The following is a 26,660-nucleotide window of genomic DNA, read 5'->3' as shown; positions in this document are numbered from 1 at the left end:
AATCAAAACCACAATGAGATACTATCTCACACTAGTCAGAATGGTGATTATTAAAAAGTCAAGAAACAACTGATACTGTTGAGGCTGCAGAGAAATAGGAATGTTTTTACACTGTTGGTAGGAATGTAAATTAGTTCAACCATTGTGGAAGACTGTGGCAATTCCTCGAAGTCCTAGAACCAGAAATACCATTTGACCCAGCAATCCCATTACTATGTATGTACCCAAAGGAATATAAATCATTTTATTATAAAGATACATGCATGTGTGTGTTCATTGCTGCACTATTCACAATAGCTAATACATGAAATCAACCCAAATGCCCATCAATGATAGACTGGGTAAATAAAATGTGGTACATATACAACATGGAATACTATGCAGCCATAAAAGGAAATGAGATCAAGTCCTTTGCAGGGACATGGATGGAGCTGAAAGCCATTATCCTCAGCAAACTAATGCAGGAACAGAAAACCTTGAAATATGAGCTATAATGAGGGGCACTAGAGGTACCTGGCTTTAAAAAGACATAGGTGCAGTGACATGATGTTAGTTACATAGCCTTTGAAGCCATGTTGTGTGAAAGAGCAGTTGGATATTGACGTTGGCTACGAAAACCAATGGGTAGGCATTTAGATTTTGGTTCACTAGAAAACCTGAACTATCTATCGATTAAGCTCTCAAAAACTAAATAGACTGCTGCCTCCTAAATAAAATATGTCTCCCACTGTGGAAATGTCATTGATTTTCAATTTGTATAGCTTTTATTATTATTATTATTGTAAGGCCAGGAATGACAACTTCTGAGCCCTTCACATGCTGGTGATAAATCCAAAAGTCCTGTAATGTATTTGTTTTCTCATTTTTTAAAACCAAATATTTGAAGCTATTTTATTAAGGGTTTCCTTTTCCTCAAAAAGTAAATGCATTAAATATAATCTAGATATTCTACACTCATGAGAAAGATATTTCATTGTATATAACCAGAGCTATAGGCCTACAAACATTTGGACTTTATCAGAGGTAAATAATAAGAGATAATACTATTAGTTAAAATTAAAGTATAAATTTAGATCATTATTTTTAATTGGTTATTTTTTAAAGCTGACATAACTTTAATTTACAATGTAAACTCAGGAGTGAAAGAGCATTAAGTAACTCATGGTCTGTAAAGAAAATTTCAAAATTTAAGGTAAGTAATGAGATTTCCCCATATTTCTGTGTTTAATTCATCAATGTTTTAAAAATACTTAAACCAGCTAAGAAGTGTGTTCAGGTTTCTATTTATTTTAAAAGTGACTTATGTATTTTTCTCACAAGGGAGGATGATTGTAGAGGAGTTTAGAGCCTGCATCATGGTTCCAAGTTAGCATCACCGTTCCTGGTCCTTCCATCTTTCTGCTTAGTCATATTTAACTTGTGTTTATTTCTTCATGATCAGAATATGTGTCTTTCTCAACTATCATATGTATGTTCTAGGTAGAAAGGAGAAAAACAAGAATTTATGTTGTTCTGTCAAATTATAGAAAGTTTATTTGATAATAAATCAACTGGTAAAAAGTACCCCTTAAAAGTATAATAAGTATACAATATTAAAAGAAAGCATGGGACTTTGCACAATTGTGAAATCTATTGAGAATTTTGTAAGTTTTTAAATTTTGATCTGTGCTGTCATTTATTAATTCAGTCAAAATTTGCTTCAAAAACACATAGTTGTCAGAATATGTAAGTGCCTTAGAAGAGCACAATCTATAAGTAAAATAATTCTGAATATTCATCTGAAATAGTTTGAAAAGGTTTTGAAAATCTACTGTTTCTCTTATTTCCTGTAATCAACATATTTCTCAATAGGAAAATTCACCATTTGCCATCAAAATGTATTGTCTGAAACTTCCACTGGAACCTTCATATGGCAAAATATTTAGGCATTCTGAGGAGATGCAAAGTTTGGTAAGCAGAATAAATGTGTTTTAATATTTAATAATTATAAATGATATTTGGAAAATTATAAATATGTTCTTAGTTCAATTAATAGAGTAAGATTTATATATCTATTAAGAGTGCTGGGCCAGACAGGGTGGCTCACGCCTGTAACCCCAGCACTTTGGAAGCCTGAGGTGGGAGGATCACCTGAGGTCAGGAGTTTGAGACCAGCCTGGCCAACATGGTGAAACCCCATCTCTACTAAAAATACAAAAATTAGCAGGGCATGGTGGTGCTTGCCTGTAAACCCAGCTACTGAGGAGGCTAAGGCAGGAGAATTGCTTAAACCTGGGACATTTCAATGAGCTGAGATCTAGCCACTGCATTCCAGCCTGGGCAACACAGTGAAACTCCGTCTCAAAACAAAACAAAACAAAACAAAAGTGCAGGCAACACATTATAATCAATATTAAAAGTTTTAATGTTGAAAGATGGATAAGAATTAAAACTTTGATTTTTCAACTGAGATATTTAGTTGAGATATTTGAAATTACTGGAAAGCAAAAGGAAATTTTAATGTACTGCGAAGTAGCCTAGGGTAGTATGTGTATGTATTTCTACTAAATGCAAAAGAAAGTACCAGATAAAAATGCAATAGGCTTCTACTTCTAGTTCAGGATGGGAAAAGATGGGGAAGACCAAAAAAGATCTGCATAATGCACAAATCCATGTGATTTCTGAAGGGAGTGGACACGATCAGTCTTGATAAACTGATAACTAGTTAGTGGATCTGCAGGTTTCATCTGTGGTATTTTCTTTTAGATGATTTGTGTAGTGACTAAAAAACAGTCAATACATTTAAATAAACTGCACATTGTGCACATGTGCTCTAAAACTTAAAGTATAATAAAAAGTAATAAAATAAATAAATATAAACTTATTTTCTGGTTTAGTAATTGAGGTTGGCCAATGTCTATTATTAATTGTTAACTATTTCCTAATCAATAATCTGTCTTATATTAAACGGTACATACACATTACAAGAAATTTGAGTTACACTCACACATAACTGAATAACATATTTAATGCTTATATAGGCATGCATATAATGTTAAAATCTAGATATAAAAATAAGAAAATGAAACCATAATTTTTAAGTAATGGAACTTGTTCCAAAAAATCAAATGTGGTTGTGCATTGGTATGACAATTCTGAATCCTGCCCTCAGGCAGCATCTGAACACTGTTTTATTAGCTATCAATAAATTGTCTGCACTGCAGGCCGATGATGGTTTAAGGACAGCAGTGTTAATAATAATGTTCAAAGTGTCAGTCTGGAGGGGAGGCAATAATTGACTGTATGAGACTATTAAGCTATAAAAACAATGTTTTATTTTGAGCATCAAAATATGATAGACAGAGCTTCAAATGCTCTTGGTGAAGTCATTATTAACACACACAAAACTGATTTTCATTCAACATTTACTGTAGAGAAAATTATATTCCATCAGGCTTTAAAATTGAGAAGAAAACAGAAAGAGTAAGTCTTAAATGCCTTTCTTCCTCACCTTCCTCCTTCACCTAGTTTGCCTTCGGACCTACACAGTTACATTCCCACATACCTCCTGTGTGTATTTCTTTGCAGATCATTTACCTTACATTTCTACATTTCCCCTTAATTTTTTCCTCATCAATAGAGGAGAAAAAAAATTTGTGAAATCATGGTAGATGAATATGGACCAGATAATCCCATGAACTACATTCAATCATTGGTTTTACCTTTCAAAAAATTCTGAATGAAATATGTAATAATTTAATATTCTAAAACTTTATTTTTTCAGGAATATTTACATATATTCACCCTTCTTTCTAAAACAGTGGCCAGAGCAGTTAGAAAACAAAAGCATGAGAAACAGTAACTCTTACAGTTGTATTATGCCTGTATGCCTCCCCAGTTCTGCAAAGATTATGAGGATTTTTTTTAGGTCTGTACATAGTTTTAAAATATCCTAAAACAATCCACATAAATAAACTCATCACCATAATAATCTGCAAGATAGACATTGTCATCCTCAAGTAATATCAAGTAAATCTTATTTGCCTGCAAGATCTGAATCTGAAAATCCCAAAGCTCAAGTTTACCTAGCTAATAGGTAGTAAGACTGGGGCCTCAATCTTGTTTATCTAATTCTGAAAAGTGTTTTGCTATAAAAGCACTATAGGAAATAAAACATTAGACTTTATACCTTTAGATAATAAGAATATTTATGTCATTGAACCTGAAAAGATACTGTTTAACTTTCATGTTCTACTTGTCATTTTTCTTTTCTGCTTTTATATGTAATTTAGGTAATAGATACCCAGGAATCAACTTAAATTCCCATCAGTGGTAGACTGGAAAAAGAAAGTACGGTACATATACACCATGAATTACTATTCAGCCATGAAAAAGAATGAGATCTGTCCTTTGCAGCAACATGGATGGAGCTTGGAGGCCATTATCCTTAGCAAAGTAACACAGGATCAGAAAACCCAATATTCCCTATTTTCACTTATCACTGGGAGCTAAATAATGAGAACACACTGACATAAAGAGCAGCACAATAGACACTAGGGTGTGCTTGAGGGAGGAGGATGAGAGATGGGTGAGGTTCAGGGAAAAAAAATTGTTGGGTACTATGCTTACCACTCAGGTGACAAAATAATCTGTACATCAAACCCCTGAGTCACGAATTTACCTAAAGAACAAACCTCCACACATTCCCATGAACCTAAAAGTTAAAATATTTAAAATAATAATAATAATTTTAAAATGTGAAATGTTGTGATAATTACTAAAATGTCAAATAGAGACACAAGGTGAGCACGTTGTTGGAAAAATAGAATGAATAGACTTGCTTGATGCAAGATTGCCACAAACCTTCAATTTGTGAAAAATGTGTTATTTGTGAAGAGCTATAAAGTGAAGCACACGCAAAAAAAGTGAGTTTGATTAATGCAATTCATTGTTGCTGAAAGATACCTTGAAATATGAGCTATGATGAGGGGCACTAGAGGTACTTGGCTTTAAAAAGACATAGGTGCAGTGGCATGATGTTAGTTACATAGCCTTTGAAGCCATGTCGTGTGAAAGAGCAGTTGGATATTGACGTTGGCTACGAAAACCAATGGGTAGGCATTTAGATTTTGGTTCAGTAGAAAACCTGAACCATCTATCGATTAAGCTCTCAAAAACTAAATAGACTGCTGCCTCCTAAATAAAATATGTCTCCCACCATGGAAATGTCAAGCTAGGGTCACAATTCAAGTAATGTAAATATGGATCTAATGACTTCCAAGATGCTTTTCCAACTTAAAGTGTTAGACAAGTACCTTTTAAAACAGTATACCATTTGAATTACCTGTAACCATTTTAATATTTCTGAGAGGGTTTTTTCTGTGTGTGCTCCCTCTGTCATCACATGGAGAGTTATTTTGCCTTTTAGGGTAAAATATAAAAACAAATGCACGTCACAATATGATGTGGCAAACGTTACCCAGAAGCCTTAGTGATGTTGTTGCGATGGTATTAGCATGCACAGAGTATGCAACTCGCAGCTCTGCTGTGTGCACTTGTTCTTTTGCTTTCTCTCATGTGTTCTGCTCCATATATTTTAAGAGAGTTTAATGTGGGTGTTCCAATTCAATCCCATTAGAGTACTATGTATATTATTGTTACTAAACCTTGCCTTCATAATCATTCCTATGTATGTGGTCATTTATATCTTTAGGAGGATGAATGGGAAGTCACAGATCTAGAACAATAATCAACTTGAACTCATGCTGCTAGCACAGGTATGGATTTTTAATATAATCTCAGGCAGGGAAGTGCTTGCAGGCATGTTTTCTCAGTCAGGAGCTGAGAGCATATGCACGATGGCAGACACAAGGTAACTAGCCTTTGGCTGGTTGAAAGATGAAGTCATTATAAAGCTGGATTTTAAACCAAATGTAGTGCTGGCTGCTGTCTGGACTTACCTAAAACATACACTATATTTTAAAAAGAAGGCTGAGAGTCACAGAAGTAAAACAAATAAATTCCAAAGTTGGTGTTTTATATTATCATTTATCTGCAATAAGTGATAATTGATATTCCAAAAATATACTTTGCTTTGAATTCAAATTGTTTATTTTGAACAATTAGTGAGTTCATCTCTGCACATGCCTAAAGAAGATAAATCAATAAATAAAAGAATAAAAATTAAAACTCTATATAATAAACACTTGATTTCTTAGTCCTGATTTCTCTTTTATTATGAAGACCAGAAGCAGAATGTTATTCTATTTTACCTAAAAATATATATATGATCTTTAGAAACTCCTTGTCAGCAATCATCTATCTGTGTGTGTGTGTATATATATATATATGTATATCTCATACAAACAATATGTATCACATTTATATGTTATCAAGCACAATCATATAATAAACCCACAAATGTCCAACTCCAAAACTAGAAAATTATTAATAGCTTGTACTACTCCTGTGTTCTTCCCCATCTGCCTGTAGGAATTATTTCTTTTCCTAAAATAGTTTTCTTACATACATATATATATCAAAGAATATGTTTTTGCTTATTTTTCAGCTACAAGACTGTGTCACACTGTATATAGTCTACCGTATTGCTTTTTTTTTTTTTTTTTTTTGAGACGCAGTCTCACTCTGTCACCCAGGCTGGAGTACAGTGGCACAATCTCCATTCACTGCAACCTCCGCCTCCCGGGTTCAAGGGATTCTCTCCTGCCTCAGCCTTTTGAGCAGCTGGGATTACAGGTGCCCAACTACACCAGGCTTTTTTTTTTTTTTTGAGACTGAGTCTCGCTCTGTCGCCAGGCTGGAATGCAGTGATGTGATCTTGGCTCACTGCAACCTCCGCCTCCCAGGTTTAAGCAGTTCTCCCATCTCAACCTCCCAAGTAGCTGGGACTACAGGTGTGTGCCATAACACCCAGCTAATTTTTGTATTTTTAGTAGAGACAGGGTTTCACCATGTTGGCCAGGATGGTCTTGATCTCTTGACCTCGTGATCCACCCACCTTGGCCTCCCAAAGTGCTGGGATTACAGGTGTGAACCACCACGCCCAGCTACTGTATTACTTTTTATGCCTCCAGAATTTTTCTGTGTTGTTGCAGGTGTCTGTTGTGCCTTAATTTTTGCTATTGTAGAGGATTCTATTATGTGCAATTGCGCAGCAGTGTATGTATCTGTTCCCCTGTGGATGGACATTTGCGTTGTGTCCAGTGTCTCTTGACCACCTACCTTGTGCCATGCCCCCGACCCTCCTGCCATTACTCCACAATCTAGCTACATCCACAAAGCCATGACTTCACAAAACCCTGTCTTCCACTTCTGAGCTCCAGACCATATAAAAGGCATAATTGTGTTTATTGAGCACTTACTCTGAGCTAGAAATGATTCTCAACATTTTACATGTGGTAGCGCATTTAATATTCACAGCAACACAAATGGGAAGTAATATTCTTATCACCGTTTTACAAATGAGAAGACCAAGGCCCAGAAGAGTTGAATATCTTGCTCAAGATCACACACCTTTTGCCACCCCCCATTCCAAGTCCCATAGGCAACTCAGACTCAGCACATCCATGATGTAACTTATCATCTTCCTCTCCAAACCATTTCCTCACTTGTGCCCTACTCTCAGTGGGGACATCTCCAATCCCCAGGCCCAAGATGGAAACCGGAAGCCATTTCTGACTCCTCCCTCACCCACTCCATCCAAATGGAGCCCAAGTCCTGTACATTGTACTTCTCGGGTATTGATCAATCCCGGCCCTTGTCTCCACGGTGCTGACCCATTGTTAGGTGCCCGGCTGCTGCTCCTGGGTCATCACTTCCCAGCACTCTCTTTGCAGGCCCATCTCCACCATTTCCAGCATCCTACACACTGCGGCTCAGGTGTGCTTTCTAAACCTCACCTCACCATGTCCCCACCTCCAGAATGAAGCCCAGCCTCCTCTGCCCATCCCCTCAAACTGTAAAGTGCAGATCCCAGCCCCAAAAAGGACACCCCTCACCACAATACCCTGCTCTGTCTCCTCCTCTGGGAAGCCTCCTGGCCTTGGCCCAGAGGCTGGATGTGAGCTCCCCCACCCCAAGCCCCACAGCCTCCAAGCCTCCCACTCTGCACTCACCTTCTTCCTTATAATTACCTGTCACCCATTAAACTGCAACCCTCAAAGGCAGAGCCCAGTGCATCCACTGCACATCCCCAGTGTCCAGGCAGGGCCTGCACACAGTAGGTGCACAATAATTGTTGGAAGGCAAAATACATGAGCAATAACAGGAACCATGGGTGATACTACCTTCTGAGCCCCAGGCAACAGAGTGATTCCTGCCTGGCCCCAGGGTCAGTGGATCCTGGCCCCTCACCCCACCCAACCTCTGCAGCTGCTTCCCTGGAGCCCTTGGAGCCCTAAGAGGCCTGTTCCTGTGTCTTCATGTGTTCGAAGGATTTCCCTCTTTGCATCTTCCTTTCCTATTCTTTCATGTGGGAGCACTCTGGCACCAGGAAGAAGAAAGAGGAGCCCAACCCCTTACCAGCCTTCAATCTATAACAAGCATTCTCAAGGGAATTAAAACTGATTCTTAAAAGGGGAGGTGAAAAAAAACTTACTCTTTTTTATGTACAAAGCACAGAACATATACAGAACATAAACAGATGTATAGTATATCTGTGGTATTAAAATTTCATGTGATTAAGAAAAAAAAATCTGGAAGAATACTAGGGAAGGCACTAATGAAAAAAAGGCTAAAAAATTCTGATCTACCTTCTTGGGCCATGCCTTGTCTGGTCCAAGAACCGGCCAGAACTCGGGGAAGGGAACAACCAGGGGAGAGTCTAGAGTCCAATCTCAGGATCCCCTCAAAGTATTTCCAAAGCCAGACCCCCACCAGTCAGCTACAGTCCTTTCACCAAAACCTCCCTTCCTTCCCCCTTGCCTGAAAATCCCTCATTCTGTTTCTGTCATTCTTTCATCTTACCTTGTTCCTACTGAGGGCGCAGGTCAGCTCTTCCCCATTCTCCCCCTGGGGCACCCCAGTTCCCAGGGCATGAAAGACTTGAGGTGCCTCACCTCTACACCTTGGGCTAAGACATAGCCCTAGAGCTCCTAGAAGAACCCAGGAGGGAAGCCCAACCACAGGAGGCCCCCAGGAAGTGGGGGTACTGCTGTGGGACAAGCTTCTCTTTATTGGGGAAGGGATGGGATCACAAATAATCTCTGCTTAGAAGTGCTCTAGGGCCATGGATTCATGTAAGGGTGGGGCAGGGTGGACTGAAGATCCGTTGGCAGGGCTCACGGAGATGAGGGTAAGGGGAGAGATCATGGGTTCATGAGATCCCATCTTGGGCAATACGGTTATCCCGTGGTCTTCATATGCCACAGAGTCCTCCAATTTCAGGGGCTCCCGTGGGATGGTGGAGCCAATGAAGACCAGGTAGATGATGCCACCTAGAGAGGCACCCAGAAGTGGTGCCACCACTGGCACCCACCACAAGTTCTCCCCATCGCTGCAGGCAAGAGGCAGAGGCCGGCTGAGGGGGCTGATGCCCAGGACAGCACCCTCATCCACCTCGGGCCAAGACTGGTTGAGCAGAGGAGTCATCCTGAGGCTAACCCAGGAAACACCCCCAACCTGGGGCCCTGGTCAGCCTCAGCCCGATTCAGGGACAGGGTTGACACTCAGTGCAGGTGCAGGATCTGTATCTGTACTGGCCTGGGGAAATGTTGGGACTCACTCCTGCTCCCCAGGCCACCTGGGGGCTCTGCAGGACCCTCCTGTGCTGCCCCTCACCTCACCCCCCACACCTCAACACACAGGGGCCCCACAGAAAATCTCAAAGGAATGGGCCTGGGCAGAGGCAGTACCTGAAGACCTGTTTGCCCCAACCAGCAATGAAGGTGAAGATGCGGGGGGGGGGCAGGTCCCAGGACGGATTGATGGCATATCCTGTGTTCATGCCATGGGACACCCTGATAATGACCACGAGGATGCCTATCACCAGCGTGTGTGTTCCTGGCAGTGCTGGGTTGTTCTCCTGGTCCGTGATGGCAAAGAGACACAGCTGGAGCATCCCGGTCAGCCACTCCTGAGGAGCAGATGCTGTGGCAGCTCACCTGGGCCCCTCCCCAAGCCACAGGACCTCGGCAGTGCCCCAGACCCAAGCCCACCAGCAGAGACACATCTTGGTACAGTCTCCATCCAGAGTTCTTGTCCTGTCTATCCGGAGGGACTCCCTGCTGGCTCCATCCTGAGGGGTGGAGGGCAGGGGGAGGGGTACTCATCCTGGACCACTGACCTCATTCAGGAAGCCCCGCCACAATGTCATGTGATCAGGAAGGTAGGTGGCAAAAATGCCAGCTGTAGCAATGGGACCGGTCACCATCAGCTCTCCACCCGAAAAGTGGAGAATGGCCGCTGTGGAGACACAGACTATCATGCGAACCTGCCCCCAACTAAGCCCCACCGGGGTCCCGGAAATGAGGTTATAGGTTAGAGGGTGGGAGACCTCCAAGGCTTTTTTCTCCCAGCTATTTTTTACAAATCAGGACACTGAGGTCCAATCTGCCCATATTTCATAGGAGGCGGCTGAGGCCAGAGGCAGACACCCGGTCAGGACGCTCACTGTAGAAGAGACTGTAGATGGTGGCAGCCGCCAGGAAGGAGCCCAGGAACTGCCCCAGCACATAGACTGGAAACTTCCTCCAGGGCACACGGCCCAGTGCACAGTTAGTGAAGCTCACAGCTGCGTTCATGTGGGCTCCTGCGGGCAGCAGGCAAGTGTGTCAGGGAGTGAGAGCAGAACAAACAACAGTGACAAACGGTATGAGAACAATGATGGCTAGTGTGTATGACAGCATGCTCCGTGACAGAGTTCTCTCCTTGAGCCCTCACAACCACCCCGTGAGGCAGGGGCCACCATCTTCGTTTCACTCTTAAGGAAACTGAGGAACACAGAAGGCGATGGCTTGCCTAAGATGACCCAGCCAGTGAAAATGGTAGGTCGAGGGGGCCAGGAAGAATCTGGGGCAGACACGTCATAGGCACGGGGTTCAGAGGAGACTTCCTCCCGCCCGGTGGCCAGGCTGAGGCACTGGCTGTGCTGGCAAAGGAGCTGGCTGAGGCGGGCAGGAAAGAGCCTGTTGGAGACACCTGGTCTTGCCCGGTCCGGCAGGGCCTGGGCTCACTCACCAGAGATGCAGCCTGCCACGTGCACTCCCATGGTGACTCCGAAGCCGAAACCCAAGTTGACACCAAGGTAGCTCCCAAATGTTTTATTTAGAAGCATATGGGCCACGGAACCAAGGCCGAATACCTACAAGGGAGGGCCTCTAAGGGGGCTGCCTGCCCAGAAGCCCCAACCTCAGAAGAGGGCTCAGAGCTCAGTTCTAGCTCCTCACCCCCATGCCCTGGGCCTCCCTGGCGTTGCCTCAAAGACCCTCTGCCATGCTCTCTTCCTCCAGAGCCTTCCCTCCTCACTGCCTCCTCTCCTTGCCCCTGCTGAGGCCTCTCAGACCTGAGCCACTGAGAGCCGGGTGGAGCGGCAGAGTTAGAAGCTCTTACTACAAACATCCAAGCACCTCAGCCCCAGGCCCACCTGAAGTTTTGGGGTGAGGCAGGGCTGCGAGGGGGGGATGGCTGCCATGCATTGCACCCCCTCAGAGTCCCTCACACTTCAGGCTGACCTGAAGGAAGTTTCTTCAAGGGACCTCCAAATCCGTCCATGCCTGACTCTGCCAGGAACCCCTCCCTACACACACACACACTCCACCGCAATTCCCACAATGCTGGAACAGTGGGGCCCTAACTGTCTTGCCCTCAGCTTCATTTCCACTGACCTCAGGCGGCATTCCCAAGCTGCTGCTTCTTGCCCATCCCTCACGGCTCCTCAGATAATGCTGCCTTCACAGGGGAAGGGGCCTACCTTCAGGCCCATTACCCTCAGTCTAGAGCCACTGTTCCCTTCAGCCCTGGCTCCTGTGCTATCCTCTCCCTCTGCAGAGGCCTCCGTCTCCCCCATACCTTCCATCCTCCCATTGATTGGCTCCCACACACTGGAGTCTCATCCTTCCCAGCAAACTGTCCCACCCCTGCCCAGTATCCTTCTCCAGCTGTGGGTTCCTGGTTGCCCCCTCCCTGTTTCAGTCAGGCTGCAGGAGAGAACACACTGGCCAGCTGCTTCACCCCTTCCCTCGCACCCCCTCCTCAATCTGGCTTCCACTTCCACATGTCACAGACACCAAAGCTCTCTCCAAGGGCTCCAGCAACCTCCTGATTTTCCAAAGGTCTTTTCAGGCATGGTTTTACCACGTAGACAGTCTCAGCTATGCCTGATGTGCTGAAATTCCCGTCATCTCCGTGGGGGAGCCAGATGCCTATTTGCAAATCCCCACTGCAACTCTCCTGGTGTTCCGTGGGCGTCTCAGTCTCTGTTGAAGGTTTGCCATCTCACAGCACACCTGCTCCTCACTCTATGTTCCCCATCCCTGTTGGCCGAGCCAGAAACTCAGATGTTGCAAATGATAGTTAAGCACTATTATTCTCCCCCACTTGACAGATGGGTAATCTGAAGCTTAGAGAACTTGAATGGCTTGTCCAAGGTCACACAGCCTGTACATGGTGAGCCAGGATTAAATCCAGGCAGTTACCTGTGCCAGATGGCCTCAAACCAAACAACTGCGCTGCTCCATGCATGCCTTGCTTTCTTGTGCCTCTGTTTTATTTGTTTGTTTGTTTGATGCTTGAGATAGGGTTTTGCTCTATCACCCAGGCTGGAGTGCAGTGCCATGATCAGGGCTCATTGCAGCCTCCATCTCCTGGGCTCAAGTGATCCTCCCACCTCAGCCTCTCAAGTAGTTGGGACTATGGGCATGTGCCTCGGCATGCAGCCAATTTTTTTTTTTTTTTGGAGACAGTCTTGCTCTGTCGCCCAAGCCGGAGTGCAATGGTGCAATCTCGGCTCACTGCAACCTCCAACTCCCGGGTTCAAGTGATTCTCCTGCCTTAGCCTCCTGAGTAGTTGAGATTATAGGTGCATGCCACCATGCCCAACTATTTTTTTGTATTTTTAGTAGAGACAGGGTTTCATGATGTTGGCCAGACTGGTCTCAAACACCTGACCTCAGATGATCAGCCTGCCTTGGCCTCCCAAAGTGCTGGGATTACAGGCATGAGCCATTGAGCCCTATCCCAGCTAAGTTTTTCAATTTATTTTGTGTAGAGATGAGGTTTCACTATGTTGCCCGGGCTGGTCTCGAGCTCCTGGCCTTAAGCAATCCTCTCACCTCAGCCTCCCAGAGTGCTGGGATTACAGGTGTGAGCCACCATGCCTGGCCAGAATATCCTAATAATTTTACATTGATTGCATCTTGAAATAGGATTTTGGCTATATGGGTTAATTATTAAAATTAATTTCACCTGTTGCTTTTTACCTTTTTAATGTGGATACCAGAAAAATTTAAATTATACAGATGGCTTGTATTGTATTTCCCCTGGAGAACTCTGTTCTAGAGTTGATAAAGGAGAAAACCTGAAGAATTGTAGACATAAGGGCCGAAGTCAAAGCGGACAGAGGAGAAAGCCCCAGGAGAGGGTACAGGGTAAGAAGGCAGACCAGGCTGGGTGTGGTGGCTCATGCCTGTCATCCCAGCACTTTGGGAGGCCGAGGTGGATGGATCACTTTAGGTCAGGAGTTCAAGACCAGCATGACAAAACCCCGTCTCTACTAATAATACAAAAATTAGCCAGGCGTGGTGGTGCTTGCCTGTAATCCCAGCTACTCAGGAGGCTGAGACAGGAGAATTGCTTGAACCCAGGAGGTGGAGCTTGCAGTGATCCAAGATCACACCACTGCACTCCAGCCTGGGCGACAGAGCAAGACTCCATCTCAAAAAAAGAAAAAAAAAGAGTTGAAAGGCACCAGTGTAGACTCCTCTTCGAGAACTCGCCTGAGGAGCGGGGAAGAGAGAACATGATCCCATGAAGGGGCTGACAGGGTGAAGGGAGGGATGTTTCACTTTGTGTTGTTTTCAGTGGAGAAACTTCAGTATGTTTATAGGCTGAGAGAGGGATGGGCTGAAGATAAAGGACAGAGAAAAAGGACAGAGTAAAGTACCTGAATAGGCTGGACAGCTGGATTGGTGCAGAAGTGGAGGTGTCCTCCAGGAAGGAGAGGACCCCGCCCCAGCCAAGGGGTGATATGTGGATACACGGGTGGTTAATGGGTCTGGTGGTAAGAGGGACAAGAGGGTGAGCTGAACATAGGAAGTGTTGATTATTTTACCTATCAAGCAGCAGATCAAGCCATTTGCTGATTTAAAAAAAAAAAGTCAGAGTACAGAGCAGCTTTGGGGAAGTCTGAGAAAATGTGAAATAGCCCAGATATGGTGGGGGAGAGGCAGCTGAGCAGGGCCCACTGGGTCCCTCAGAAGCCCCAGGACAGAAGCAGGGGAGCCCAGAGCTGGGCTGGCTTCAGATCCAGGATAAGATACAGCAGGAGAGGACAGGAACAGATGGGGGTGCAGGGGGGAGTGAGGTCAGGACAGGTTGACAGGCTGGCAGGGTCAAGAGGTAGAGGGACTGGAGGAGGCATGGAGGGTCTGAAAACAGAGGGGCCCCCATGGCCTTTCCCACATTCCAATACCATGTGCTAAGAATACTGGATGAGCATAGGCCGGGCGTGGTGGCTCACGCCTGTAATCCCAGCACTCTGGGAGACAGAGGCAGGCCGATCATGAGGTCAGGAGTTCGAGACCTGCTTAGCCAACATGGTGAAACCCCGTCTCTACTAAAGATACAAAAAATTAGCCAGGTGTGGTGGCACATGCCTGTAATCCCAGCTACTCGGGAGGCTGAGGCAGGAGAATCACTTGAACCGGGGAGGCAGAGCAGTGAGCTGAGATCACACCACTGCACTCCAGCCTGGGCAACAGGGTGAGACTCTGTCTCAAAAAAATAAAATAAATAAAATAAAATACTGGGTGAGTGAATGAACCCCACATGATTCCCTGTGTCAGGGTTGCCAACTGGCAACTCATGCACCTAATTCATCCAGCGCACAGATTTTGTTTAGATAACTTGGTTTTGAAGAACAGAAGTTTCCGTCTCTCTTGAAAAATGAGCAACTCAGGCAACACTGGCCTGCATTCCACCCTCCATGGCAACAGTCAGCTGGAGTGGCAGCAGCTATACAGCCTTGCACAGATTGGCACTCTGCAGCCAGCCAAAGTCCCCACCGCCCTGAGTTGCCGCTCTCCTGGCCCCCGTAGCATGTGATCTACAACCCTTGCCCCGTGTCTCACGTGTATGGCTGGTTTTCCAGGGCCCGGATGGCTCCAGCCCCTCCTCTCCCTGATCAGTGAATGTGGCCCAGCCCATCCAACTCTCCCCCACAGCCAGGAGGCCAGCTCCAAGGGCAACACACCTGGAAGCTGCAACACGGATCAGTCCACTTCCCTTGTCCTGGCTGCAATAAATGGGGCCAAGGTCACACTAGCTTTTTTGGCAAAACCTTCACCCTGGTGACTCACTGATATTCCTATATATATATATTTACCAAAAAAAAAAAAAAAAAGCCCTCACTTCTTGGCACAGCCTGGCAACTAAAAATAACAACACCACAATATCTGATATAGGCTTACGCCTCACAAAGTTCTTTTACAAGTGCTACTGTCTTCAATCCTCACAACAAATCTGCACAGCAAGAATTTTTCTCCCACTCTGTAAATGGGGAAACTGAGGCTGAGAGAGGCATCTTGAACTACCTGAAAGTGAGGACCTTACCCTGGCTGGGGGAGCATTAACAAGCCAGTCTTTAAAAGCTGGCAATATTTAAGCTAAGGTACAGAGCATAGAGGTTAAGGGTCAAGACTGTTATATTGGGCTGGGCACGGTGACTCATGCCTGTAATCCCAGCACTTTGGGAGGCCGAGGTGGGAGGATCACTTGAAGTCAGGAGTTCAAGACCAGCCTTGACAACATGGTGAAACCTTGTCTTTCCTAAAAATACAAAAATTGGCTGGGCATGGTGGCATGCACCTGTAATTCCAGCTACTCCAGAGGCTGAGACGCAAGAATCGCTTGAACCCGGGAGGTAGAGGTTGCAGTGAGCCGAGATTGCACCACTGCGACAAAGCAAGACTGTATCTAAAAAAAAAAAACAAAAAAGACTGTGATATTAGACTGCACTGGATTTAATCTTGACTTAAAGTGTGACCTTGGGCAAAAGGCTTAGTCTCAAGGAGCCTCAGTTTTCCCATCTGTGAAACTGGGATAATAATAGTACCTACTTCACAGGGCTATTGCGAGGATTTGGGAAGATGCTGCACGTAAGGGGCTTAGCATCACAGAGCCCAGGATGCATTAGGTGCTCAATGAAAATCTCAACAAAAGGAAGAGGAACACAGATGTGGGCAGGTATCAAGCATGTGGGCGGTGCCTATTTCCCTAACAGCTCTCAGAGGATGCACCCTCCTGCCTCCGAGGTTCCAAGGGTTAACAGCCCTCATGGGGCTGGAATGTCTTGTGGTAAGTGAATTGCTTTGCCCTGGATTAAGGAGGGACAGGATCCAACTGCTGTCCTCACAGCTCAGGAGCCAAAGCAGGTGGGGAGGTAAGAGAGGAGTAGGGGAGGGCCAGAGACAGAAAGGAGACAGCAGCTAGAGCACCCGTCCTAATAACAAGGGACCAATACATGGGTACCACACTGGGTGCTGAGACTTGGCCTTCTTCACACAAGTCCTCCTGTTAACAAATAAGGAAGCTAAAGTTGTGGGCCGGGCGAGGTGACTCACGCCAGCAATCCCAGCACTTTGGGAGGCCGAGGCAGGAAGGTCACCTGAATTCGGGAGTTCGAGACCAGTCTGGCCAACATGGTGAAACCCCATCTCTACTAAAAATAGAAAAATTAGCTGAGCACAGTGGCACGTGCCTGTAGTCCCAGCTACTCAAGAGGCTGAGGCAAGAGAGTCACTTGAGTATGGGAGGTGGGGGCTGCAGTGAGCTGAGATCGTACCACTGCACTCCATCCTAGGAGACAGAGTGAGACCCTGTCTCAAAAACAAGAAAGCTAAATTTGTGAACAGTTAAGATACTTGTGGATAGTCGCACAGCTAGAAGATAACAGAGCTAGGATTCAAACACAGCTCCAAAGCCCACGAAGGCCTAATTCTACAGGATATAAGTGAGAAGTCAGGCTTTAAGCCAGGGAGAGACCTGCCCAAGGCAACTGGTCACTTAGTGGCAGGGTCAGGCTAAGAACCCTGGTGTTCCAATTTCCTCTCTCCCTTGAGCTCCATGGGCCCCACCACACACACAAACAGCCTCTCTCACCCCACCTTCCTCTAGCATGCATCTGGCTGCCTTTGCCTCCCTTCCCAGAGGCTGCCCCTTCTTTTTCTAGACCCTGGACCCTGCATAAGATGCAATAAACATGGCTACAGTCATGTTAAGGGCAGAGGCTCACTGGGGTAAGTGGCAGGGCTGAAGCAGGTGGAGAGGGAGCAACCTCACATCCCGCCTGCAGTCTGGATTCTGTCCCAATCACACACTAAAGAAGAGCCCTTGTCAAGGTTACCAGCAACCTCCACGTTGGCAAACCCTAAGGCCCCTTGCCAGTGCTCACCTCGCGTGGCCCATCTGCCGCTGCCCGTGCCGCTGACGGCTTCTTCCTGGTGGAACCACTGCCCCCCTCTGTCACGCAGTCGGCTCTGGTTCTCCTCCCACCTCTCTGACCATTCCTTCTCAGGCTCCTTTGCATGCCCCTCTTCATTCCTCAGGGCTCTGTCCTCAAACCATCCTTTTCTCTTTCTGTACACTCCTTCTAGACAGTGTTGACAACCACCACCTGTGTTGTGATGAACTTCAACTTTTTCCTTCCAGACCAAGCCTCTCCTGAGCTCCAGCCCCTTGCCTGTGTTTAACTATCTCCTGGATTTCCCCACAGGCATCTTGCCTCTCACCCTGTGCTGGGCCCCGTGCTCCAGAACAGCTCATCGGCGCTTTGCCTACATGTTCTGCTGGCAGAGTCTCCCCGATTCCATCTTCCACAGCCCTCTCAAACATGTGCTTTCTTCTCCAACCCCAGATCAGTCATCACCCTCTCTCTGTCCCAGATCAAAAACAGCCTCTTAACTGGTTCCTTCTTGCCAGCCTTGCCTGTCCTGCTTATGCTCCACACTGCACCCAAAATTACCTTTAAAATCCAAATCTGATCATGTCACTCCCCTGCTTGCCAGCCTTCAACATCGCCCATTGCCCTCTGGATTCATTATCAGAGCCTGATCATCAAGTTTCTCTTCAATCTCTCTCTCTTTTTTTTTTCTTTTTCTTTTTTTTTTTTTGAGACAGAGTTTTGCTCCTGTCACCCAGGCTGGAGTGCAATGGTGTGATCTCAGCTCACTGCAACCTCCACCTCCTGGGCTCAAGTGATTCTCCTGCCTCAGCCTCCTGAATAACTGAGATTACAGGTGTCCGCCACCATGCCCAGCTAATTTTTGTATTTTTAGTAGAGACGGGGTTTCACCATGTTGGCCAGGCTGGTTTCGAACTCCTGACCTCAGGTGATCCACTTGCCTAAGCCTCCCAAAGTGCTGGAATTACAGGCATGAGCCACTGCACCTGGGCCTCTTCAATCTCTTTACTCTGGGTTTCCCTTCTCCCCATTTCCAGCCTTGCCCCGGATAGCCCAGTGCATGGTTTCATTTGACCCCCACATATTATGAGCCCTTTCTGTCCAAAAAGACTTGATGAGAAAGCCCCCCCCTCCTTACTTTCCTCGCTGCTTCCCCAGGCTCCCAGCTCAGAGGCAAGGAATGGACAATGTGACCCATGGGGTCAGAATGGGGAGGGGGTCATGGAAAGCCCTGGGCAGAGCCCCACCCACTTCGTGCTGCCCACCCACTCACCATCATGACATATGTGCTCATGAACTCGGCCAGGAACTCTCGCGCTATCTTCCTCTCATCTTCCTCGCACCATATTTCCTGGATCTTTGCTATCATGGACCAGGAGACCATTTTGGAGCCACGGGTGGACCTGATACAGTGGCCCGAGCCCATGGACAGAAAGGAGACTCAAGTCTGCCTGCTGCCCATTGGCTCTTCAACTCACAGCTGAGTTAATAGGTAACCCAGCAGACTTGCCACACACACCTCCTCTTGCCCGGGGCAGCTGGGACAGCTGGAATTGGAGACACTTGAGAGCCATGGGGACATGGAGAGGAACTGGGGTAGATGGCCAAACCATGCCCCTTGTAGTTGGGACTGGACCAGTAAAAATGGCACACCAATGAGGCCACTTTGCAGACGGGCAGGTGGGGAGCTGAAAGTGCAATCCACGGTGACAACAAGCCTCTGGGAAAAAGCAGGGTGGGAGAGAGCAGGATGGAAAGTAGAGCTCAGTAGTCTATGTCTGTCCATCTGTCTGTCTGCCTATCTGCTAGAGCCAGAACTTTGGGGTCACAGGCCAGGGCCTGGCAACAGTGAGGCAGTCTACAAACAGCATGAGGTGTGACAAAGTCTGCTGCCGAGCTCTGTAAACAGCACTGAGCGCTGAAACATGCGCCAGGTTCTGTCAAAAATGAAGGGGTCAGCAAAATGCACCAGGCTGTGCAACCAGGTCAGTGCAAACAGAGGTTTGTGAGAGAGTGAGTGAATGAATGAATGACCAAGAGAGAGGGAGGGAGAAAAGGAAGGACTGGATCTACTTCCTGGTGTATCTTCAGTGCCCAGCACCATGCCAGGCACATAGTAGATGTGCAATAAGTATTTGTTGAATGAGTGAAAACTGGGGAATCTGTCTTACTCCCAACTAGATCCTCAGAGCTTCCCAAAGGGCCTGGCACTTGATTTATATTTAGTTAAGTGCACGGTTAGATGGAAACGTAGATGAAACAGGTGAGTAACAGGTCCCAAATCTGCGTATAGGGAGAGGTATAGGACTGGAGTTTGGGGAAGGTGGCGGGGTGGGACTGGAGGATAAAGAGGAAGAAGAGGGGCTGGGCCCTGTAGCTCACGCCTATAATCCCAGCACTTTGGGAGGCCAAGGTGGGCAGATCACCTGAGGTCAGGAGTTTGAGACCAGCCTGACCAACATAGAGAAACCCCATCTCTTCTAAAAAATACAAAATTAGCCAGGCATGGTGGCGCATGCCTGTAATCCCAGCTACTTCGGAGGCTGAGGCAGGAGAATCACTTGAACATGGGAGATGGAGGTTGTGGTGAGCCAAGATCTTTCCACTGCACTCCAGCCTGGGCAACAAGAGCGAGACTCCATCTCAAAAAAAAAAAAAAAAAAAAAGAGGAAGAAGAGGGATACAGATACCTCTAAGTGTGGCCTTAGTCACTCTGCTCTCTCACTGTCTGCATGCCCAGAAGCTGACACCAGCCCCTCAACTCCTCTGGCCAGCCCATCCTTGCACATCACATACTGCCTTAGCTGCAGGCCTTTGCAGATGCCAGTCCTACACCGAGAATGGTCCCCTGCCTCCCCAGAGGCTCCTTTACCCGCCAGCCTTCTTTTCTTGACCTAAATTTCCCTTTCTCTGGGAGAGCCTCCTACCCTCTCCTCTAGGCCATTCACTTCTTCCACATGCCCCACGGTGCCCACTCTTTCAGCTGGGGCAATGCTCATCACACTGCATAGTAATTGCTCAGTTAGGCCAGGCACAGTGTCTCACGCCTGTAATCCCAGCACTTGCCGAGGCGAGCTGATCGCTTGAGCCCAGGAGTTCAAGACCAGCCTGGGCAGTATGACAAAACCTCATCTCTCCAAAAAAAAAAAAAAAAAAAAAACAAAAATTAGTCCAGTGTTGTGGTGTATGCCTGTGTTCCCAGCTAATGGGGAGGCTGATGTGAGAGGATTGCCTGAGCCCAGAAGGCAGAGGTTGCAGTGAGCTGAGATCACACCACTGCAGTCCAGCATGGGTGACAGAGCGACACCCTGTCTCAAGAAAAAAAAAAAAAGCTTAATTAATTAACGGTTTTTCTTCCTAAGGGCTGGGATCATACCAGTTTGCTTCACTGCAGTGCCTGAACATAGTAGGCATAGTAGATTCAATAAATCTTTGGTTCCTTGGCTGGTTGTTGCCTGCTCTGTGCTGATGAGAAAGGAGCCAGGCTTCCAGGATTCCCTTGGTGTTCTTGGCTCCCTGCTCTGTCTACCTCTCCCCTGCCTCTATGGTACCTTCCCAGGACTGTCTTTGGGCTGCTGCTTGCATTGGTAGGGTCTCTTCTTCAGGGCTGAGGAGGCTGGTCATGGGATAATGAGACCCCTGTACGATGCTGCATGGGAGCTGGAGTTGGATGGGGGCCAGTGGAATATCCGCGCAACTCTGCATCCCCCTCCATCTACTCATCCCTGGTTTTGTTTCTCTGGGGTAAGGAATAGAGCAAGGACTGGGATGGGTGAGCTATGAACAGAGGGTCTCAGCTGAAAAGTGGAAGATGTTTTATTCCATGCCTGGACGTCTCTCATTCCCTCTGCTTACTTTTTGCTGCTGTGAGGTCAGGGGAATTTAGGAGCCCTGAGGAATGCTGCTGCTCTCCCTAGCAGAGCGAGGTGACCCTCCACTGGCTCCCATCCAACCCCACCTCCCATGCTGGAGGTAACCACAGAAGAAGAGAGAGAAGTGGACAGAGCAGAAAGACAAGAACACCGAGAGAATCCTGGAAGCCTGGCTCCTTCCTCATCACCACACAGCAGGCAAGACACAGTAAGCAACAGATAACCACCAACCAGCCAATGAACTCAAGATTTCTTGAATCTACTGTGCCTAGAATGTTCAGTCACTGCAGTAAAGGACACTGGTACAATCCAGCCCGTGGGAAGAAAAGCAATCAATTGAGCAATTACTATGCAGTGTGATGAGCATTGCCCCAGCTGAAAGAGTGGGCACTGTGGGGCATGTGGAGGAAGTGAATGGCCTAGAGGAGGGGGTAGGAGGCTCCCAGAGAAAGGGAAATTTAGGTCAAGAAAAGAAGGCTGGAGGGTAAAGGAGCCTCCAGGGAGGCAGGGATCACTCTGGGCATAGGACTGGCATGTGCAAAGGCCTGCAACTAAGGCTGTATCCAATGTGCAGGAATGGGCTGGCCACGGAGGAGTGGAGGTGGCATGAGATGGGCAGAGAGGGGCCAGGGCCAGGTGGCAGAAGGCCTCATGGCCCACATTAGGGAGTCTGAAGTCTACCAGAGGGCCGTGGGCCAAGTGGAGGATTTCAGCAGGAGAGCTGCCTCCCCTGTGGAGGCCAGGATGGAGGAAGTGGAGTGGAGGCAGGGTGAGCATCAGCTTCTCCACAGATGGGTGGAGAAGTGGTGGCAGCCTGAGCCACAGAGATGGCAGTGCCAATGGCCACAAGAGCACAGTCAAGCTGACAGGCTTGGTGTTCGGTTAGAGAGGGAAGGGAGCGGGGCAGCTCAGCGATGCCCTCAGGTCCTGGCTAGGGCAGCGGAGTGACTAGCGTGGGGCACAGCAGAGAAGCTGTGGAAGAATGGACAAGGAGGCCCTTTCTGGACATGTTGAGTGTGAGGAGCCCGCTAGACACTTGGGTGGGATGGCCAGTGAGGAGGCAGCTGGTCATGTGGTCTCACTTACAGACACATTTGGAGGACAGCAAATCACAGATGGTCATCTGAGCCATAGGCATAGATGAGAGAGCTCAAGGAGAGGGTACAGACTAAGAAGAGGGGCCCAAGAAAGCCAGCCTACAAAGCAAGAAACTGACAGCCAACCAGATCCCCTAAGTAATCTGTTAACCAAGGAACTAAATAGCTAACAACTCACTAACGCCTGTTTCTTTTCTTTTTCTTTTTTTTTTTTTTTGAGACAGGGTCTCACTCTGTCGCCCAGGCTGAAGTGCAGTGGCACAGTCACAGCTCACTGAAGCCTAGACTTCCCAGGGTTCAAGTGATCCTCCCACCTCAGCCTCCCAAGTAGTTGGGACTACAGGAGCATGCCACCATGACCGGCTATTTTTTCCTATTTTTTGTAGAGATGGGGTTTTGCCATGTTACCCAAGCTGGTCCCAAACTCCTGGACTCAAGCAATCCTCCAGCCTCAGCCTCCCAAGGTGCAGGGATTTCAGGCATGAGCCACCATGCCCAGTGGCTTACTAACCCTTTGACTAACCTATCAAAAACCAACTAACTGATTCTCCTGTTAACCAGCTATTAACTCATTGAATTATCTAATCAACCAGTCAACCATAAACTATCCAACTAACCACGAGCCAACAAGTCAACCTGCTAACCAACATTTCTTCATTCAACAAACATTTGTTGGCCAGGCATGGTGACTCATGCCTGTAATCCCAACACTTCAGGAGGCCGAGGCAGGTGGATCACTTGAGGTCAGGAGTTCAAGACCAGCCTGGCCAACATGGCAGAACCCCATTTCCACTAAAAATAAAAAAAAAAATTAGCTGGGCGTGGTGGCAGGCGCCTGTAATCCCAGCTGGGGTGGGGGCTGAGATGTGAGAATCGCTTGAGCCCAAGAAGCAGAAGTTGCAGTGAGCCGAGGTCATGCCACTGCACTCCAGCATGGGCAACAGAACAAGACTCCATCTCAAAAAAAGAAAAAAATTTTGTTGAGCACCTACTTATGAGTCAAGCACCAGGGATACAAAGTCAAAACCCACTCTCCACTCTTGGGTCACTCTGTTTAATAGAAGAGATGGGTAATGGCAACACCACCAGAGAGAAGCAGCCTGGGACTGGGGGAACTCAGGGGAGGCATGGGAGGTGAGGCCTGAAGGGAGTTTTGAAGAATGGGTGGGTGGTGGCCTGACATGGCCATGGGGGAGTAGGGTGGTGGTAGAAAGAATGGTGGAAGCTGTGCACATTCTAGATATTTTAGGAGATTGGTGACTGGATGTGAGGCATGGGGGAGAGGGAAGTATCAAGGACATGACCTTGACTTCTGGCTTGAGCAACTGAAGAGAAGGGGACCCCTGACTGAGCCAAGAGCACAGGAGGAGTGGACTTGTGGGGGGCGGAGGAGGCTGTTTCCATCTAGGAGCTGAGTTGCCTGTGAGACGCCAGTGGGTCTCTAGAAACAGGATCTAAAGCCCTGGAAAGAGACGTAGGCTAGAGGCAATGATGTCAACAGAGGGGCACTATTCATTCTCTCCGTCCAAGTGTACAAACAGGCAAATATCCCTGCTTGCGTGGAGCTGACAGCAATGAAATGTAATAAGTAAGTACATTTGTATAAGCGAAGGTACCAGCTCCTATGGAAAAAAACAGAGCAAGGAGAGGGGAATTGGGAGTGCAGGGGCTGGAGATGGGGTGTGATTTCAAATAGGGCAGTCAGAGTAATCCTTGTTGAGAAGGTGGCCTTGGAGCAAAGCCATGAAGGAGATGAGAGTGGGCTGTATGTTAACTGCAGAAAGCCTCTCAGATGGAGGGAATAGTCACCAGAGGACTCTCAGCATGTTTGAAGAAAGCAAAGAAAGTCAGTGTGAGGCCAGGTGCAGTGGCTCATACCTGTAATCCCAACCTTTTGGGAGGCCGAGGCGGGTGGATCACCTGAGGTCAGGAGTTCAAGAACAGCCTGGCGAACATGGCGAAACCCCATTTCTACTAAAAATACAAAAAACAACAACAACAACAACTAATTAGCTGGGCATGGTAGTGTGTGCCTGTAATCCTGTAATCCCAGCTACTCAGAAGGCTGAGGCAAGAGAATCGCTTGAACCCGGGAGATGGAGGTTGCAGTGACCCAAGATCGTGCCATTGCACTCCAGCCTGGGCAACAGAACTGGATTCCATCTCAAAAAAAAAAAGAAAAAGAAAAAGAAAAAACAGAAAAGAAACTCAGTGTGGCTGGAGGAGGGAGAGCAGGGGGCTGGAGTGGGGAGGCCAGAAAGCTAACAAGGACTACATAGGCAGGGCCTTGGCCATTGCAAGGACTGGCTCTTTTTCACCCCAAAGACAGCTGAGCCTGAGAGGGTGAGAGGTGCTGAGTGCAGTTGAGTTGAAGGCCACCTGCATGCCTTGACCCTCATCCAAGTATTTCTGAGCCTTCCCTCACCCCAGGACCCAGCCCAGGCAACAGGTGGAAGATGCTTTTCTTCTGGGACCTCAGAGGCGAGTGGGTGGGTGGGGAGGAGGAGGTCGAGGGGGGACAGCTGCCCCAAGGGAGAGGCTGAGGATGGAGCAGGGAGGGCACTGAAGTGGGCTGGGTGGAGGACAGGGGGCTGGAGGGTGAGAAGAGGGTGGGGTACTTACTGCCTGTGCCCAGATGCTTGAACCATGTTTTGTCCTTCAGATTTGTAGATGCTGAGGAGCCAAAGAGAGGTCACTAGGGCTGGAGGACACAGAACTTGGCCCCACACTTCCATCAGACCTTGGTCCCCAGGGGAGAAGCCCTGGGGCAGCTCCTGCTAGTGCCACTCCCTTAACCCAGCCAAGCAACAGGGAGGGAAGAGCGGTACTCAGCCAATGAGGTGACGCCCTGGAGCCCCACCCCACCCATGCTGGCCCCAGGACCCCAACCCCAGGCCAGACCCTCCAGTGCTCCTGCTGACCTTCCCTGTCTGCAGCCCAGCTTTGGACTGTGGAGATGCCCACAGCCTCTACTCAGTGGCTCCAGCCTCATATTTGCGTGCTATACCTTTAACCTCAAGCCCTCTTGCTGCTAACTTAAGCTGTGACTGTCCAGGACCTGCACACACACATACATGCACGCATGCACACACACACACACACACACACACAGAAGGTGAACACACAGGATGAGGCCCTGAAAACTCATTTCACCCGTGTACCTCACCCAAAAATTCCCCTTTGTACTCCTATCTTTATCTCTAACTGACAGCATGAAGGTAGCCCGAAGTCCCCTCACCCTGTCTGTCCTCCTGATTCTCTAGCCCAGTTCCCTCTAGCTCCAGCACAGACTCTTATCTCCAGCCCTGACTGCTGAAACCCTCCAGCCCCAGCTCCAGCCCCTCAGGAGGGGACTGCGTGGGAGGAATGACTCCAGCAAGCCGGCAGCTGACCCGTCTCCTGCCTGCACGCCTCCCGCTGTGGTCCACTGCTGGTGGTCTTCAGCTCTCTCCTCGTCCCACCACCATGGTCTGCTGACAGCCCAGCCCAGTGCATCCCTGCTATCTCTGCTCTACCGCTGGTCCTCCCAACAACCAACTTACAGGTAAGGAAACTGAGGCCCAGAGAGAAGGTGTATGTGCCTGTGTCACACAGCAACACAGGACTGCACCATAACAAGAAAGCCGAGACTTCCACTCCCAGCCGGGGCTCCTTCCCCAAACAATCCCTCAGTCACCTCCTTGCTGTATGGTACCCAGGGAATGGCCCTTCCAGATCTGGGCACTGAGGAGGCTGCCCCATCCCCACCCTGCCTGGAGCCCCACTCACTCTGCTGAAATGTCTTCTGATTCTCAGCCTCTGCCTTGGGGGCTTCTCAGTTAAAGCGCATCTTGATCTTGTTCCTCTGTGACTGTCTCTGGCTCAGCTTCCACCCCCAGCTGGGGCTCAGCTATCCCTGTGTCCCCAGTCCAGAGCCTGCCTCTCAGCCCTCCCAGGGTGGCCTCGAGCGCTGCTCCTGATCCTCCAGGGGAGAGGTCAGTAAGGCAGGGATTTGGCTGGTGCCACTTGAACCAAGTTCAGATGCACTGCCCAAAATAACATCCCTCATCTGGCCAGCAGTGCCGTGGAGACCGAGTT

At 47.7% G+C, this 26,660-nt stretch overlaps 1 protein-coding gene across 4 annotated transcripts; it reads right to left on the bottom strand.

Moving 5' to 3' along the window:
* Positions 1 to 1,264: 1,264 nt before the first annotated feature.
* On the bottom strand, positions 1,265 to 26,660 carry LOC736857 (putative aquaporin-7-like protein 3). Of its 4 annotated transcripts, XM_054658197.2 has the most exons (8): positions 26,352 to 26,660; positions 25,206 to 25,256; positions 18,888 to 18,976; positions 11,176 to 12,470; positions 10,610 to 10,747; positions 10,283 to 10,401; positions 9,852 to 10,072; positions 9,272 to 9,434 (listed from the first exon to the last, which is right to left on the bottom strand). In XM_054658197.2, the coding sequence occupies exons 4-8, from the start codon at positions 11,270 to 11,272 to the stop codon at positions 9,356 to 9,358; spliced, it is 654 nt and encodes a 217-aa protein (XP_054514172.1). In that variant the 5' UTR covers positions 11,273 to 12,470; positions 18,888 to 18,976; positions 25,206 to 25,256; positions 26,352 to 26,660; the 3' UTR covers positions 9,272 to 9,355. The 4 variants fall into 4 exon arrangements, 2 of the variants coding, with proteins under 2 accessions (XP_063643810.1, XP_054514172.1); XR_008537091.2 differs by lacking the exons at positions 9,272 to 9,434; positions 9,852 to 10,072; positions 10,283 to 10,401; positions 10,610 to 10,747; positions 11,176 to 12,470 and adding an exon at positions 1,265 to 1,475; XM_063787740.1 differs by lacking the exons at positions 11,176 to 12,470; positions 18,888 to 18,976; positions 25,206 to 25,256; positions 26,352 to 26,660 and having other exon boundaries at positions 9,030 to 9,493; positions 10,610 to 11,171.

The sequence above is a fragment of the Pan troglodytes genome, chromosome 11 (genome assembly GCF_028858775.2).
Source record: "Pan troglodytes isolate AG18354 chromosome 11, NHGRI_mPanTro3-v2.0_pri, whole genome shotgun sequence".
In the NCBI taxonomy this organism is placed as follows: domain Eukaryota; kingdom Metazoa; phylum Chordata; class Mammalia; order Primates; family Hominidae; genus Pan; species Pan troglodytes.
This window is presented reverse-complemented; position numbering and strand designations above follow the sequence as displayed.